The sequence below is a fragment of the Acomys russatus genome, chromosome X (genome assembly GCF_903995435.1).
Source record: "Acomys russatus chromosome X, mAcoRus1.1, whole genome shotgun sequence".
NCBI lineage: Eukaryota > Metazoa > Chordata > Mammalia > Rodentia > Muridae > Acomys > Acomys russatus.
Window position 1 is genome coordinate 80,961,226 of NC_067169.1, and position 18,599 is coordinate 80,979,824.

General features: G+C 38.5%; 1 protein-coding gene across 2 annotated transcripts; it reads right to left on the minus strand.

Moving 5' to 3' along the window:
- Window positions 1–1,405: 1,405 nt before the first annotated feature.
- Serpina7 (serpin family A member 7) lies at window positions 1,406–6,949 on the minus strand. Of its 2 annotated transcripts, none has more exons than XM_051141607.1 (5): window positions 6,824–6,949; window positions 4,691–5,335; window positions 3,458–3,731; window positions 2,634–2,781; window positions 1,406–1,900 (listed from the first exon to the last, which is right to left on the minus strand). In XM_051141607.1, the coding sequence occupies exons 2-5, from the start codon at window positions 5,319–5,321 to the stop codon at window positions 1,697–1,699; spliced, it is 1,257 nt and encodes a 418-aa protein (XP_050997564.1). In that variant the 5' UTR covers window positions 5,322–5,335; window positions 6,824–6,949; the 3' UTR covers window positions 1,406–1,696. The 2 variants fall into 2 exon arrangements, with proteins under 2 accessions (XP_050997564.1, XP_050997565.1); XM_051141608.1 differs by having other exon boundaries at window positions 6,908–6,947.
- Window positions 6,950–18,599: the final 11,650 nt, after the last annotated feature.

Genomic DNA, 18,599 nt, shown 5'->3' on the forward strand with positions numbered 1-18,599 from the left:
TGACATGAATTCCCTCCTATTGAATGGGCCTTAAATATAACTCAACAGCTGTTGATTACTTCAAAGATAGAAGCGCCACTATTGCATCATTACCAGCCTGGTCATTCACAGGCTTTACAACTGAGTAGAACTATTGATTGTTTTTCTCCCTTGGCAGCTTGCATAGCACATCAGACACTATGAGAGCTAGTCCTCAGGAAGGTTCCCCAAGTCAGTTCGAACTCAGTTCCTCTCAGTCCTATGTCCTAACTGGTCAGTATCTTCAGCAATAGGGCTTTATATTGGAGTTCTAAGGGGCAACCAAGGACAGTGGCAATAGCCTACATTGTTTTGGGGGGTGTCTTACATTTTTACTGCATCTCATAGGATTTGGAAAGGTTGCAACAACATGGATATTAATACCATTTACATTTTGCACACAAGGAAAAGACATTACAGAGTTTATATGCTTTGCCCAAGATCACAGAATAGTGTAAGGAACAGAACCAGTATTGTAATGTTCAGTAAAATCAAACATCATGTGACCTTTTTCCTGTACTTAAGTCATTATCCTTCTCTGGGTTTCCAATTCCTTATCCACAAAGCCAAAGTAACTATTATAGAAAAGATATGTAATCCTCCCTGTGAATGTGACTAATGAGAAGAGAAGAAAAATAGATAAAAATATATTCTTAGGACATTTTATTTATTGTAATGTGGATCCACATCTATATAGAACTTATACATGTGTTCCTAATTTCCTGTTAGTGAAAGATTGGGGATAGAATTTGTCTACTACATAATTAACACTCCCTTTGTTATCTGTGTTCCATGTTGTAATACTGGGTGCTTGAATACATAATAAATCGAGAATCAATCTACTTTGGTGGGTGAAGATCACATGGCATACATAGGTAGTGGGTGTTCTGGTGACATAAACTATCATAGTTTATTGAAGAATACAGACAAATACACAGGTTAACCAGGAAATTTTCACAAGACCAAGGAGAAGATTATGTAATATTTAGAAGGAAATATGAAAAAATAGTGCATATACTATATGATGCAAATGAATTATCCCTCCATCAATAGCTTATGAATAAACACAATGAGATCTGCTAAGTGAGGATGTGGGCTTGTATGAGGAAATGCACTTCACCCTGTTCTGTTGTTGAATACATGTTAGGTCACAAAAGCCACATCCCTACATGAAAGCACTGAGTGTATGACTTGATAGTATAGTGAAAGAAGTGTTATTAAAAATCTAGAAGTAGATAAAATTATAGAATCCTCTCAAACAGGTATAAAGAGCAGTAGTTATTGTGAAGCTCGTATAGAAGCCACTTCCTATTGCATGTTCATTATCAATACTATTGGAATATTGTAATATGCAGACTTGACCTATATTATAACTATTGTACAGAAGATACATGAAAAAACATTTGCAATCCCAATCAAATTTTCTAGACTTAACTAATTGATGAGCAGCTTTACAGTGCTTTACTAACATTGATCATTCCTTTAGTTTTAGATACCACCACTATCTGCATGTTTGGTCACAGGATTTGCCTCTTCCCTAGCCAATGTAGTCATGAAAAGGTCCACTTTTATTACTTGCACAAAAGACAAAAGTTCAAGCCCACAACAAGTACATTAAGCTACATCATATGTTTATTTCTCATTATAATATGCACATACTCAATGGCCTCTTGCTCCATTACTCTTTTGTTGGATTAACAACTTTCCCTAAAAAGAGAATGCTTTTGGTTCTTTTCTCTAAAATCATCAGTAAGAATGTTCTGTCAAACCGAATAACAGGGTGAAGGGAAGCTACTTCTGTCTGATCCAGGGACCCAGCGTCAGGAGTAGCTCCTTCTTTGGTTCCCTCTTCTCCAATGTGCAGCACAGCCTTGTGAAAAGCCTGTGGGAGAAAAAGAGACATTGAAGGCCCCCTGAAACTGTGGCAATATAGCCTTTGGGTAAGTTGGAAGTACAAAAAGAAATAGATCATATTGTGTTGATGCTGCTTGAATGTGAACATTACTTTGACAACTGTAGTTAATTAATTTCTCTGATTTTAGGGCTGCTTTTTTGGGTAGCATCTCATTCCCCATCACCTTCCATCTCTAGGAGTTATCTCTTTTCCTGCCCCTCTTACATCCTCTAGCAACTGTACCGTACCACAGTCACTTCTGATCATTAAGACTTTCCATTATATTAGAGTCATCTTAGTACATGAAGGTTAGGGGTAGAAATTATATTTCTTTATTTATATATTTGGGTGTTTGGCCTGTGTGTATGTCTTTACAGCCTGGGCATGCCTGCTAGGTGCAGAGGCCAGAAGAGGGAGTAAAATCTCATGGAACTGAAGTCACAGACAGTTATGGTTATGAGCTGCCATGTTGGTGCTGGAAATTTAACCTGGGTCTTCTGGAAGAGAAAGCAGTGTTCTTATCTGATGACCCACCACTCCAGCCCACAAAAATACTTCTAAAGTGGCTTAGAGTAGCAAGAATGACTCATATGATACTGACCTACCAGAATCACACTGCCTCTGTAGACATGAGCTCAATTGACCAAACGAGATGAGTGAATCATTTGACTCTCAATGTCCTTTCCAGCTCATGTGGCAAAAGACTAATCTACAAACTTACATGGGAAAGTTTTAGACCATTGTCTTCTGTGATTCCAGAAAAATCAGCACTTTCAGCAAAGGCATCCCTCATGCCCATCCTCTGAAGTGTGCTTCCAAGGTCATATGTAGCAGAAATGGAAAACTTGGGAACAAACAATTCAACCCATCTGTGTGAAATGAAGAAAGGGGGATAGGACAGTCACCACACTGACCGCATTAGTGTATTTCTTTCTCTCATTCAACTCTACTCCTCCTCTGAGCATTGACAACCATTGACATGGCACCAGAACCACAGAAGGTATTGTAGAAGAAGTGGCCTCTGACTCAGAAAATGTTGGGCTGCAACACATGGTGTCCTGACCCCTCATCATCAGAAAAGTGCATCTCTGTGGCGTTGAGCAAGGACAGGGGACTGGTGGCATGAAGATCAAAGGGTAATGTCTAGGAACTTCATGGTTTTCCATATTGCTATTCTATCTCAGAATGACTACCCACTGTACTGCAAACATTAAATCTTATCCATCCCAAAGATTGAGCTGGTCCCTAAAAAGGTATCAGGTTCTTAGTACACTCATGTTGGGGTTCTTTATGGGAATTTCTAATTTGACAAATATCCATGATACTACCTCCTTTGGAGGTTTCCTAGTATGCTTAGATGAAACACTGTGGGAAGTATCCAGAGAAGTGTCAGGCACACAGTATATTATGGACATATTCTAACAATCATCATACCACTGCCAGATGCTTCTGAGTAATTTTCCAACTTCTAGGTTCCTTCTTAACTCGGCCTCACCTCCACTGTTAGGCCCAGCCCTAGACCCCCATTCCCACTAAGTTGTTTACCCTTTTTGAAGTAAATCATTCCACTTCTTCAGTGTTTCAGTTGACATGGCTGCTTCCACCCATGCCATGTGCCCCTCCTTTGGAAGGACAAAAAGTGCAAGGGCATTCTCACTATAGTCCATTTGAAGTACTGTACAATTCAGCTCTACATCCACGAAGTGATAGTATTGTTCTAGCTGGTGCATCATGGGCACTTGTACTGTGGTGTTCTTGTCCACTGAGAAGCTGGAACTCTCTTCTGTTTTAGATACACGAAAAGGATTTGCCCACTGGGCTTAAAAACAGAAAGAGGAGAGATGTTTCCTTGAAATCATTAGTCATGCATCTAATAATTAAGAATGCCTACTATCAACCAGTCTTCCAAGTGACTATACACGATTTGTATCAGATGGTCAGAGAAACAAAGCCAGCCGCCATAGCCATCCAGTTACCACATGGGAAAATCAGACGTCCTCTCCAATGCCGCCGGACTAGCAGCAGTCTATGTTTAGAAACACCACACTATCTACACCTATCTGAAACAGTCTCTCCTTCCATGCAAAGACATATGAGGGTCCAGAAAAAATGGTTGAAATGAGGCAACAGTATATTCTGCCATTTTCAGGATACATAGGTGTGTGGCTTATGCCTAAAAAATTCACTCACCCAAACATAAATGACAGGATCTATAGAGCCTAGAAGCATCGTCTAGACGCAGCTCTTTTGGAAAAGAGGCCACATGACACTTGCTATAAGCTCCATATTTAGGCTTAGATGGACTTGCTTAAAAGGATATCACTGAAAATCGTTAATGGTATGTATTTTGTAGCATAATCTTTATCACATAGTAGGTACTTAACATATAAAAAAAGTATTTTTTCACTATATCCAAATGTGTATACCAAGTTAGTGACATATTATTCTTAGATACAATATGATTGACTTGCCAAGCACAGGCTTTCCCCATTTCATTAAATACATTAAAAACTATAATTATTTAGCCTAGCATGATCAAAACATTCATAACATTGTCAACCACATCTCTAAAAGTGTTATCTCCGTAGAGATTTCCTGGATTCATACACAGAGCTGTGTGTCATTTTGGAATGATTTAATACAATCCACAGACAGGGACAATAGTGAAAAATCAGGGTGGTATGAGGGACAACTACTGATACCAGTGATAGAGAGACCATAAATTCTCCTGAGTTCTCTATCTGAATACTAGACTAGAAATTAATCTTGAGGCCTTACCTTTGAAATGAATATAGTTCACCAGAATCATGATAGCATTCGGTTTGAGGTCTTGAATTAAGCCAACAATTTTCCCTTTGCTTTGCTTCTCCACATAACTATTGATCTCCTGCTGAGATGCAGAAACATTGGAGAAGTCAGTAGAAAAGACTTCCGTTTCATAGAGGCTCTTCACATCATCCAAAAACGTTGCCAGTGGTTTCAGCTGCTGCCCAATGAAAACTGCATTTCCCATCTGTAATTCCAGTTCATTCTTTGGGAAGTTCAGTGAGCAGATTAAATGCTGGAAGCTCTGCTGTAATTCTGTCACTGGAGTATCTGTGAGGTTAAATCCCAAAACCTCCAGAATCTGAGTTTGGGTACTAGAACCAGATCCAAAAGAGACCATGGCTAACACAACAGATATGCTCACAGGGGAGAAGAAGATGTTCCAGTCTGAGTTCTCCACAGAGAGCCTCCGATATAGACTGAAAGCAAAGTCAGCATTGATAAATGGCATCTTATAGAGAGCGGCATTTTGTTGGGGCAAGTGGCAGGTCGTTACTTTGCCATCAGAGCTTTTATGTTGCACACAATGGATTGTAGCCTGAAGTCCAAATACCAAGAAAAGCAAATAGAGGAACACTGACATTCTGGAATGAAGATCTACAAAACATGAAATGAGATAACCATCGGGGGGGGGGGGAGCTCAGATATATGAAACACTATCTGATTCACCAATCTTTTTTTTTTTTTAGATGAAGCAACTATTTTCTTTTTTTTTTTAAACTTAACTTTCTTTATTAATTTATTCTTGTTACATCTCAATGGTTGTCCCATACCTTGATGGAGAGTTCAGCAAGGAATGAGGGATGGTAATCTCAGTCATCACTAAGGGCTAGTGACATGTCTACTAGGAAAAGAGAGTAGGAGAAATAGCTTGCCTGGACAACAGGAATACCACGTCATTAGTTCATTTACATATAATAATAGCATGTGAAAATACTGATGCCAATTTAAATTCTTGGAAATTGTACCACTTGTCATTTAAACTAAAGGTAGTTTTATGAGTGTGACGAATCATTAGACAGCACAAGCACTCTCTCTGTTTATGTTACATGCACAGTAGAATTTTGGTGTGTGTGTGTGTGTTTTAAGTTGGTGTTTTCTTAAGATAACATTTGTGATCTGAAACAAGAACAACTCGTATAAGAGATGACCAGTCGAGATTGAAGGAAAATAGTTTATCAAGTCATGCACAACATAACAAGCTGACACTCACGCACCTGTGAAATATACGAAAGCCACATGAGGATTTTTCAAACAAGAGGAAAATGAAGTTATAACATTCTTGTTTTAGCGACATCTTTCAGTGCCATCTAAAGAGTCTTTTCTCACTTCAAAAAGATCTGAACAATCTTATTCTTACAATTATTTTTTTTAATTATTAGAGAGGAAGCCCTAAAATTTTCTAAGCATGAAAAAGCACAGTAAAACAGAGAGCCAGCTGTAGACTCACAAATATGCAAACACCAGTGGTTAGAGAGAAGAGATCCATGGAACTTGGGAAGGACCACTTTCTAAGACTTTCATTTTCTTCATGGGTGCTCTCGCCCTAGGTACTAAACTGCTATATTATCGAACTCCTCCTAATCCATCCTGTCTGACTGTATTCTTACTCAGCCATTACTGGACATATAGACCTTGTTTGCCTGCTCATATTTCAACCTCCATCGGGAAATCCCATTTTCCAAGTGGAAACATCTTCTCTCTCAACTCTTCAAACCCACTGCCTCATTTTCATTCCATGTCCCCACTTTCCATATTGCACCACTGTTTATAGACAGATCCAAATCAAAAGGGCTTGCCTTGTTTTTATTCCCCTCTTCTAATGGTAAAGATGATAATGTATATTGCCTTAATATTTATCCAAACTTCTTTTCACTCCATCTCTACTGCCATTTGCCATTGCCTAACTTTAAGGTCTTAATGAATTTATCAGCTCCTAGCAGGAAAGAGGGCCTCTTATCTCTTCTACCCTTCCTTCATCCCCCTCTAGATCAAATCTCCACATTATCACCAAAGTACTCTCCTATCACAGTCATTAAGGCTAGTTAGAGGGTCAGATATTGGATGGCCATTTTTAGACCTTACCTCCTGAGCATATGGACTTCAAACAGTTATTCAGACCTCTGACTTATTAGCTGTGTTAATGTTCCCCAGGAGAAAACTACTTACGGCACACGCCCAAGAAGCCACTTGCATCTCTCAGATAGCAACACTTTTCCATCTTTATAACATGCCCTCTATTGCAAAACTAGAGCATTGTTAGTTACAAATTAACCATGACATGAAACTCTGGGATGACATTTACAAAGCTGATGCACAAAACCAAGGCCAAGTGGAAAAAAAAAGCTTAAAAAATAGGGTTTGTACTCTGGGTAAAACTTTAGACAATATTTTGGCTTCTACATACATTCTTCATTTCTTTCTGTCGATGCCAGAACAGGATGACTTTTGAGAAGAAGTTATATAGATAGAGACTTGGTGGCTCTTTCGAATTGGTACTATAGGATGGTTTGTGTATAGGTTGAGGAAACGATGTCAAATCTTAGACTGCTTTAATGCTCAAAGGGAAACTAGTCATGTTTTCTGATTATTAAAGCCCACCACACCCACTCCTAACCCAAGGACTCCAAAATATGGTACAGATGGGGCCAAGAATGTGGAATTAAAAAATGTTTTAACTGAGATTAACTGTGTACTATATACAAAGAAACAGTAAAAAAATATATTTCATCAAGGAACTCACTTACCCCTGATCCTGTCACTTTCTAGGTATGCGGATACTAGTAACAGTAACTCCTGCTATTTGATAAATGCACACAACATAAAGTACATGACTACCCATGCAGCTACCTTGAAAACTACATTAAGGATCAACATGTTAATCAGGGGAGTAAGAAAGTACCTGGGGTTAGTTCAAGTTAATCCTACATGTAATCTATAGGAGGACTTGAAATCCAAGATAAATAGGACACACTTTAACATTTTAAGTCCATTGAAAAGACATTGGTGGTTGAAAAGGTAGTTGAGTACAGAGAGAGTGACTGCACTATGCTATGTTTCTCTTTGATCAAATACAGTAAAGTCCTATTGTATATAAAACACCATATTCAGCACTGGGCTATCAAAGGTAAATGAAGAAATAATTCTCCTCCATCAAAGTGCTCTTTGTGATGTCATGGCACTGCTTCCCAAACTCAATAGGTAAGGTTACATCTCACCTGCAAGAAGGTCACTGGTGCATGTGTCACACTGAAAGATCATATCAAGCTTGAGTCTCTTGACTTCCAGTTTAGTTCAAACTCAACTGTGACAATGAAACAACATATTATCTGTTCTCTCAGATGCTGTAAGCTCCAGTAAACTCTTGCAGTAGAAACTAAGAAAGTGAGAAAAAGAAAATGTCTAATCCTGGGCCCTTTGGTAGCATATTTGTATAATGGCACAGGTTCAGGCTTTCAACGAAAATTAAGTTAAGGAATCAGGTGGGACACACACACACACACACACACACACACACACACACACACACACACATTCACACACACATGTATGCACACATACACACACATACACACATGTATACACATATATACATATATCTAAAGGAAACATATATGTTACATATGTGTATGTATATATGTGTATATATAGATATATATAAAGGAAATAGATGCAGGAAGATCAAATTATGAATTATAAACCATAAACCAGTCTGGGTTATATAACAAGACTCTGTCTCAAATAACTGCAGAAAAACAAAAATAACCTATAAAAAAACAAATTCAAAGACACCCCAAGCCCTAACTTAATCCCTCCTGAGGACAGTGGGCAATGGCCTAACACTAAACCCCACTTCAAAAAATTGCCAGTACCTCTGCACTGACATGATGAAGACCACATCTCCAACACACGAAGCCTTAGGAGACCCACTGAAACCATCCTCAAACTGTACAAAAATATTGTCCAGAAGTTCATTTCACAGAGTCTAGCTGACATATTCTGCAAATCCAAAAACTCTGAATTCTTTTCTATTTCATCAGCAGAGATCAGTTTGTCTTCTCACTTAAATACCCAACCCATATTCTGTCCTGCTTCCAGCAAACACATTCTCTTTAAGATGAATTTTACTCTAGTCATATTTAGAATTTTAGCATTGTGTTAAGCTGGTCTCAATAGCACAGTGAATACAAAATCTCTTACAAGTGTTAGCATATCAATTAATTCACCCAGATGCAAAATTATGCACATTGTTGTTAATAAATGCCATAATTTATTGCCCCATAATATATTTCAATTTTATTTTATAAAGGTTTACTCTTTCTTCAATTACTTTCATGTATAAAGTTTCCTTCTTGGTTTTACTTGACATTTGACCTCCCAAATAGTCTAAGAGAAAGAATAGGATCTCATTCTGTATAGAGATGAAGAGAAGAAAATGGTATGAGATGGTAAAAGTAGCAAAGTAGATTTCTTCTGGTTATCTAAGTCTTAAAGGCAAGTTGAGAACTGGTCCGTCAGTAAAGGATAAACAGCTTCATGAGACTAAAAGAAAGATTGTGTCTGCTGGGAAGGGACTTTCAGCAATTTTGCGATTAAGGTTATGCATTTCTTTCAATATTTTTATTCATGACTTCTTCATTTTTTAATTGACTAACTTTGATTTAAAAAAAGGACTTATCAATCCTGGGAAAATGAACAATTTTAGAATTTGATAATCCATGTGATCAAATACAGAATATACTATTTGACTCCAGGTACATTCTAAGCAATTCTACTTCCGTACTGCCTATTATATATGCCATGAACATGTGAGCCAAGAACTTCAGTTTTTGGCATGTTCATGATAGCTAGGGTTAATTGTTAATTTGGAAAATGTTAGATCAGCTGTATGCGGTAGGTATCCTGGACTGTATCAGCAAGGCAAGTATGAACATGCATGCCTTCATTGCTCTCTTCTTCTGACTGGACATAATATGACCAGATGCTTCAACCTCAAGCTCTTTCTGCTTTTCTTCCTGGCATCATGTACTCAGCTCAATATGAGCTGAAACAAACCCTTTCTCTATCAAGTTGATTTTATCAGCAACTGTCTTGATGTACCTTTAGTGCTGGTGCTAAACCTACCTTCCAAAGATTTTCAAACTGTATTACCCACAATATCTTCATAATCTATACAATTTCTTCTGGCTCATCAGCTAATATCATCATAGAACGCCTATCATGAAATTCACTGGTCTTACTATACATCTCATTACCCTGAAGCAACTAACACAATAAATTAGAAAAGGTCTTTTTGAGAACAGAATTATAGAATCAGCCAGGGGAAAATATATTGCAAGTCTGGCCTATAGGCTCTATGCTATGGTATGTGATGTCAATCAGTACCTAAAATATGTTGCCATATTTTCTACTACCTTGGAATCCAGGAATGATGATGAATGAATTCTCTCATCATTCCCCTGCTGATCTGGGGACAATCTTGAATGCTCTCCCTGTGACGAACAACCTTCAGTTCCACAGATCTTAATTCAAACAAGTGAATGCTTCAAATACAAGTTGCAACATGTTTCAACATAAGTTTAAATAAACAAGAAAGCAAGGCTATTAAATTATTGGAATTGTAGGTATTGGGTATGAAGAAATTCCGTTGCTATAAAAGGAAAGCTTTTGTAATAGAGGTGTTTCCAAAGATGGCTATTAGCCATGTTCTTTAAAAAAAAAAAAAAAAAAGGTAATGGAAAATTGTAGTTACCCAAGCAGGCCTGCTGATTATACAAATACCTCAGAAATGAATGTTGGTCCATACAACCAGAAAAGGCAGATAAAATAATGTAAGCATATAAGGTGCCAATGAGAATATAGAATGAGCAGAAATAGAAGAAGAAAATTGGAGTGCTAGTACCAGTATACCTATATCAATATTAAACATTTATTCTATGTTTTATTCTTATATCCACTCAAATATCTATAAAATATGTTAATTGTACTTAATTTCTCAGCATGACAAACATTATACAGAGCCGGGATACAGAGACAGATGAAAGGGCTACCTTGATTTATGGTAGTTGCCACAGCAACTTACACAAACTGAGTTGTTTTTACACAACTGAAATGCATTAACATCCTACAGGCTGGGAAAGCCACTTTTCTGGTTCTGAAAGATTCAATATCTGTCCTAATTTTGCTTCTTGCTAACATGATTAAAAATTACTGTGAGAGAAAGAAATTTGGGGGGGAAGGGTTTCCTCAGTTTACAGTTCTAGGTGGCAGTTCATCCATTCTAGGAAGTCAAGGAGCAGGAGCCTGAAGCAGCTGGTCATACCCACAGTAAAGGACCTCAAGTATGAACGCACAGATGCGTAGGACTTGGTTTCCCTCCTCCATTCTTACACAATCTGTGACCCAAACTCAGGCAATGGTTTTGCTCATGGTAGACTGGGTCTTCTCATCTCACTTAATTCAATCCAGACAATCCCACATAGGCATGCCCACAGCCTTTCCCAGGTGACACTGTATTTGTTCAAAATGACATCTCAAACTAACCATCCCAGTGTCATATGACAGAATGCTTTCAGGTTCATAGATGGTAACTTCTCCATATGTCTTCCTGGGAGAAGTGATAAAGGAAAACCCCAAGGCCTCTTTTGGGAGGGGATTCATGAGGGCTATGCCACCATAACTTCATCCCATCCTTAGGGAACCATCTCTTAACACCATCACCTCAAGTAGTAGGATTTCCTCTCTAAAGACAATTTGTGTGTTTGTGTGTATATATTGGTGTTCATGTGAGTAGCAGTGTATATATGAATGTGGTGTGTGTGTTTGTGTGTGTGTGTGTGTGTGTGTGTGTGTGTGTGTGTGTGTGTGAAGACAAGAAGACAATCTTGAGTGTAGTTCCTCAGACTCATGCCATCCACCTCCCTTTTGGAGACAAGGTCTCTCATTGGCCTGGATCTCATTGACTGGAGTATCATGGCTGGCTGGTGAGCCCTGAGGAAGCCATGTGTCTCTGTGCCACCCCACACCCCCTGCACTGGGATTGGAAGCAGTTGCCCAGCTTTTCTACATTGCTTCTACAGATCAAAGTCAGCTCTTTATGCTTTTGCATTAGGCACTTTACCTGAAGCCCCAGGATGTAGGGTTTCAACTTGAGGCGAACTCAAACACTCAGACCAAAGCAGGGACTCAGTAGCCCTTTTTGTAAAAAGGCTTCACATGTTTTGAGTTATATATATGACAAAACATCATCCTGAAATGTGAAAGGAGACTTTGTTTTTTACTCAGAAGGTAAATATGTATGCATTAACTACTAAGGAGACCACTCTGTAAAACTGTTGTGCTGGTTGGTTTTGTCAACTTAACGCAAATCTAGACATATCTTGGAAGAGGGCCTCTGACAATAAGGCTCTATCAGATTGGCCTCTGTAGGGTGTGTTCTTGATTAATGATTGATGAGGGAGGGCCCAGATCACTCTGGGCAGTACCATCTCTGGACTCGTATTCCTGGACTGCAGGAGAAAGCAGGCTGAGCAAACTATGAGGAGGAAGCTAGTGAGCAGCATTCCTCCATAGCCTCAACGTCTGTTCTTGCCTTCAGGTTCCTACCCTGACTTCCTTCAGTGATGGACCATATAATCGACAAGATGAACTAAGCTGTTTTCTCCCATAGTTGCTTTTGGTCATAGTGTTTCATCATATCAATAGAAACCTTAATTGAGACAAATGCTAGTTTGGCTAAGTCCCAATATATGTCCCAGATAACTTTTGGAGGGGATGTTTCTTATAAGGGTCATTCAAAGCCAAAGTTATCTAAGCTTTGGAAAGCAGAAATGAAATGGAAGCCCTACTTCACTCTTTGAAGGATGATGTAGGTCTTCAGTCCTCTTCTATCTCTGATGTTTCACCTTGTTGTCAATGGCAGTAACCCCATCATGCCTCTAGCTACAAGTGTCCTCTACCTTCTTATTCTTTCATTTCGGTTCCTGGTTTCAGATGTTATGACAAGGCTAACACTTCTCCATATACTGTGGTGTTGAAACTGTATGCCTAGGTAGGTATAAAATCCCTGTAAGACAGATTTTTCCATCTGCTTTTCATGTCCCATTTTACCTTACATGGATTTCTTCCTGACCTCCTGTCCTGCAAGTTTAGGTTCACACTATGCTCTAACAAGAAGGCCAAAACACCAAAATTATTGTACTGGTTCCCTAATGGTAGAGTGTGGCTAAAAGACTATTGAAAACCCCTTCTTGGAGAGAGGATGATTCTTAGTTTCTCCAGAAGCTGCATAGAGAAGAAAAACAAATATCTTTAAGGAATACTGTATATGGGGAAATGGCTTCCTGAAAAAACAAGGTTTCACTCTGGGGCCTAAGAAACTAATAATAAGTGGCCTCACACAAATACAAGAATGAATGAAAGCACTACAGTTTGAATATATCTGAAATCCAAAATCTAACATTCTTCAACATCCAAAACAAACACACACAAAAACCAAACCAACAGAATATCACAAGCAGAAATTTTGTAATTGTGCTCATATGTGGTCTGTGTCAAAATGCAGGGGTATAAAATATTGTGTAAGATTACTTACAGGCCTTTTGTGATGAATAGCTGTAACTCTCATCTGTGTGACTTATGATATAATCTAATCATGATCATATCCCAAAAATATTACTTCCTAATGCCATTATATTGGCGAGGTTTTGAGTCAGACCACTCCAAGTCTTTCTCTGAGACCTGATGAAAGGTCAAAAGAGTCTAATTCTGAGCTGGATATGGTGGCGCATGCCTTTAGTCCCAGCACTTGGGAGGTAGAGTCAGGCGGATCTTTGTGAGTTTGAGGCTAGCCTGGTGTACAAAGTAAGTTCAGGACAGCCAGGGATGTTGCACAGAGAAACCTTGTCTTGAAAATCATCATCATTATCATCATCATCATCATCATCATCATCATCTAATTCTGTGTCCTTACCCAGGAGCAGACTTGCCAAGCCCATTCTAAGTCTGAAGGTCAGGACCTCAAAAAGACTTAAGGTTTGGTTCCTGGAAACTTTGCTTTTCCCTCTAAAGAAACTAGGCTTCTCATGCCAAAGGCAGCCAGCCTTGTGGTTAGTCTATAATGGGATACCTTGTGTTCACTTTGTGTAGAACTGCTTAGTTAGCCTCCTGCAGACTTGCTCCTACTGTGTGGTAGCTTTCTACTGACTCCATCCCATGTTCCCCTGCAAATAATATATAAGATGCTGTACTTCTTAATAAACTTGTTTGTCATAAGACATAGCTTGTGAAAGAAAAAAAAGATTACTTACAGGAAATGCATATAAAGGGTATATAGTAATAAAGGAAATTCATTTTTAAGCTTGAGTCCTATTGGCAAAATATACCATTATGTACATTTATAAATACATATATAAATTACATATATAAATAAATACATAAATAAAACAGATTTATCAGAATCTAAGAGAACAAAAATCAAAATATATTTTTAGGAAGCATCTAGGATAAGGAATGCTTAACCTGTTGATTTATACATGGGTAGGACACAAAAATGCAAAGTGTGCTTCTGTGCCTGTTACAAAGCAATATTTTGGAGCAACTAGGGAATCAATTAATTAATTTGGTAAATTATCAAACTAATCTCTTGGAACAACAAACAGCACACCAAAAGTCACACCAGAGTGCTCAGGATAAAACCAACTTTACATCTCAGATTAAAGGGCCTGTGATCCAGTTTTGCTGTTGTGCGAGCAGTTTTCTACATTCCCTTCCATATTTAAACCAGAAAGTTATGAGGACTTCTCTGTTCCATGTTAAGATGGGACCAGAGGCAGAATTTAAAGTGCTACAATTTGTTTAGAGTAATGAAAAAGATTTATTGGTATTTTCTAATACCTGACATTTTTTAAGCTATTTGTAATGGCAGTTTTTGTTTCTAAAAAAATAATCTGACATATAAAACATTGTTCTTTTAAAAATATATTGATGTGGCCTCTGATGTCTCCATAATTTTAAGAAATATTTTAAATCATGATCATGGCCTCTGAGGCCCTGATTGAAAGATTCTTATTTTGTTTACTGAGAAATTGTTACCAGATTTCTACTCAGAAACATATCACCAGGACCAGTGACAAAGGGACAAGTGGGGGGAAAAAAAAGAAAATCGCTTTAATGAAGATGGTAGAAGCCCAAAACGGGGAGAATTCCTCCTTTTCCAAGATCTTAGAAAAGCACTAGATTTTTGTAAATGAAATCCACATAAGAGCAACATGTAAACCCCAGCATTTCCCAGATGCTCTGAGTTGGGCAGTCTGGAGTTCTAAAGTGACCACGTAGTGATAGAGCCCTGATGATAGCTTATTGTTAATTTGAAGTCAAGCCTTTCTGCAATGCAGAGTAAAGACCACATTTCCAGAATAAGTCCAGAAAACGAATAAATTGATTTGGAGTTATTGACAGTAGCACAGTTGCTTTTCAAAGTATTATTTCTATGCATTCTTGGGAGGTTTTGTGTAATTTGTGAAAGTACTTATTCAATATCTTCTACTTGTGTTTATTTGGTTGATTTTTCTGTTGGTGGCTATGATTGCCTACTACTCACTATGTTAATGAGGATGGCCTCAAGCTCAACAGAGATCCATCAATTTCTACTTCCCAAGTGCTGGGATAACTGGGCTTGTGTGCTGCTGAACTTCAGCTCAGCTTTGAAGGAAAAAAAACCCATTTTCTTCAGCCTAGTGTAAATTCATGTATTTCAATTTTACATGCTTTTAAAATAAATGTTTAATAACAATAAAATAGCCCCAAAAAATCTTTATTTCTTTTTCTGACAGGTTTTGAAAAACCACCAAGATCTAGTTGGTTTTTTTTTGTTTTTGTTGTTGTTGTTGTTTTTGTTTTGTTTGTTTGTTTTAATGCCTCTGTCCCTATTGGCATGAGTCCTCCCTAGGTTGAAATCTGGAGGTTACAAATCACAGTGCCTCGAAGTACCAGCATATTATAACACTTTACTTTTTCTGGCAGTGGTGGAGCTTATCAGATAGACAGGGCATCATGAATCTAAAGTTAGCCTAGACACCTAAGGACTCAGAGACAAGTAGAGAAAAGAATCTCCTTGGCGAGGGCGGACCTATGTCATTCATTGGACACAAAATATGTCAATCATCACCTCTCAGCAAATGAGCTGAAACCTATGTAATGACTCCTCAACATTCTGTCTATGGCAACGCCCAAGCCAGTGTGACTCCTTTCTTATCTGAGGTCTCAAGGTGAAGTAGGAGTTGTCCTCACTACCTAAGGTAAGGCTTCTTAGCTGATTGTGTCCCTCTCCGGAAAATAGCTGTAACTTACCCAGCTGTCTTAACAGGTGTGCGCTCTACCATGTCTAATGAAAAAGAGGAACGGGAAGGCCCACCCCCGAGGTATTGGGCTGAAATTAGCAGCGAGAGAAGCTCATATCTGGATTTCGATGAAGAGGGTTTGGTGCCCGAAGAATATGTGTCCTTAGTGCCAGAAGCCATGATCCCCGTGGCTTTGGAAGCAGAGGTGCAATATCCTCTGGAGGTAGAGGAAGGGGAGGAGGCCGCCTGGCTTCATGTAGAGCAGGAAGATGATGGCGAGACCCAGGATGAACCCCTGCAGAAGTACTGTGATGGGATTCATGAGGAGGACGAGGAGGAAGAGGAGGAGGAGGAGGAAGAGGAGGAGGAGGAGGAGGAAGAAGAGGAGGATGAGGAGGAAGCTACTGAAGATTTTGAAACGTTCACAGGCATTAGTGAGTTATCTGCAATGGATGGGGTTTTGGCACTTTAACTGAGATATAGCATGTCCTCTCATACAACATATCTATTGTGAAGACCACATCCCGCTTATGGGCCCTGTGCAGGCGGTGTGGTGGTTAGAATCCACTGTGGAACTGGGAAAACACTGAGACTGAGAAAGCAACATGCTTCACTCGTTTGGGGTTTTTTTTTTTGTTTTGTTTTTTGTTTGTTTGTTTGGTTTGTTTTGTTTTGTTTTAATTCAGATGAGAATGTTTCCTTCTGGGTTTTGATGGGAAGGGCAACAAATGTCACCAGACCCAAGTGGCTTTGTTCCTTCTTTTCCCAAGTGTCAGAAATAATTAGCTGCGCGGGGTGTGAGGTATATGGCAAATAGAGAGCAATGTCAGAGAAAACTATCCACTGGCTATAGTCCAGCCCTCAGTTAAACTCTGAAAGCTATGGAAATGTGATTTCATCCCCTAGGAAGGTACCCAAACATATCTGTTACTTCGTTGCTGTTGCCACATACTTTTATACTGTGAGTCCAGGGCTAAATAGCCCCCTGCTGATTGTAAACTGGAAGGGTTTTTTTTTTTTTTAGAAGTTCTAGTCTTAATGTTTGTATATTTCTTCACTTATTGAAGTAAATGAACATAACTATGAATGTTCCCGTCATGGTACCAAGAAAGCTACAGTTAAGGAGGAAATAGAGAATGAAAATGAAACCCAGGAGATGGAAGATGACACTAATCCAAACTCATTTGAAAACAAAGCCTAAAATCCAGGTATCTATATGCAATGTATAACACTCAATCATTCCTGATGATGTTTACATGTGTATTTTATGTGTGTGTGTGTGTGTGTGTTTAAAAATTTTCTTGGTAAACCAAATAGTGAAAACTGTTAAAAATTAGTTCTTGTTTAAAATGTTTTTACATATACATTTATATTATTAGACACATATACAATAAACTACCTACAGCAAGAAGAACCATGAAACAATCAGGAATTATATAAAAATTAGTTCTTAGATTCAGTTTAAGGTTAATAATGAACTTTAGAAAGCATAGAATGCACTATTCTTCAATGTTAATTTTCTCTTTTAAAAATTATTTGTGTGGTTTGAGTGTGTGCATGTGTACAGATAAGTGTGAGTGTGCTGTGTGACTATGTGTGGTATACACATTCATGAGATGCACATATGTATGCAATCCAGAATCGGAAGAGTGCATTGGGTGTGTTCCCTTCCTCACTCTCCATCTTTTCCCTAGGATGCCTCATCCGTGACGCTAGAGTTTAAGGTGGTCTGGCTAGGCTGGCAAACCAGAAATCCCCAGTGATCCTGCATTTACTTCTTTCAGTACTGAAGTTTGAGGCATGCACAAGGCTGTTACCAGCTTGTTACATGGGTGCTAGGGTAAAAACCCAGATCCCCATGCTCATGCAGCAAACACTCTTAAATGCTAAGCCATCTGCCTAGCCCAAATGAGCTTCATTTCCATTCATTCGGCTATGGCTATCAGGATTAACAGGTGGGAGGTTTGCCACATTGGGTAGATGAGCCCATGCTATTTTGAGAACACAATTAACCAGAACAAGTGACTAAAGTAATATTGATCATGCAGGAACAGAAACAATCTCTTATTTTAACAGAAAAAAATGTGTTTGAGGTTGTGATGACTCACAGAATTACAATAATTAAAATCACTGGGATTAATATCTTAGTATTCATTTAGTTGAACTTCTTTCTATTTTGTGTAATAGTCAACAGAAAATTAATCATAGGAATGTTATTTTCCTAATGAACTTATCATTAGTATATATCTAATTACATCATTTCATTTATTGTTTTACCAGTAGAGAACCTGTGGGTTAAGGAAATGTGATTTAGGAATACAGCATATGGTCATAATGTAAACCACACTGTCCTGGAAGTTGTTATATACCCCAGGCTAGCCTCAAACTCAGAAACTTCCTGTCTCACATCACAAGTGCTGGAACTACAGATGTGCATCCTTATACCCCAGCTGCAGGGCTTTTGTTGTTGCTATTGTTGTTCCAATAGAACACAATACTAAAACCCCATAATGGTCTCTCTA

Excerpts from the sequence above, each read along its gene's own strand:
- Serpina7 (XM_051141607.1), bottom strand. The coding sequence starts at position 5,321 with ATGTCAGTGTTCCTCTATTTGCTTTTCTTGGTATTTGGACTTCAGGCT. Across the intron at positions 2,782-3,457 it reads AATGATTTACTTCAAAAAGG|ATGGGTTGAATTGTTTGTTC; the intron begins GTAAACAACTTA and ends CATTTCACACAG. Across the intron at positions 1,901-2,633 it reads ATGGTCTAAAACTTTCCCAT|GCTTTTCACAAGGCTGTGCT; the intron begins GTAAGTTTGTAG and ends TTTCTCCCACAG.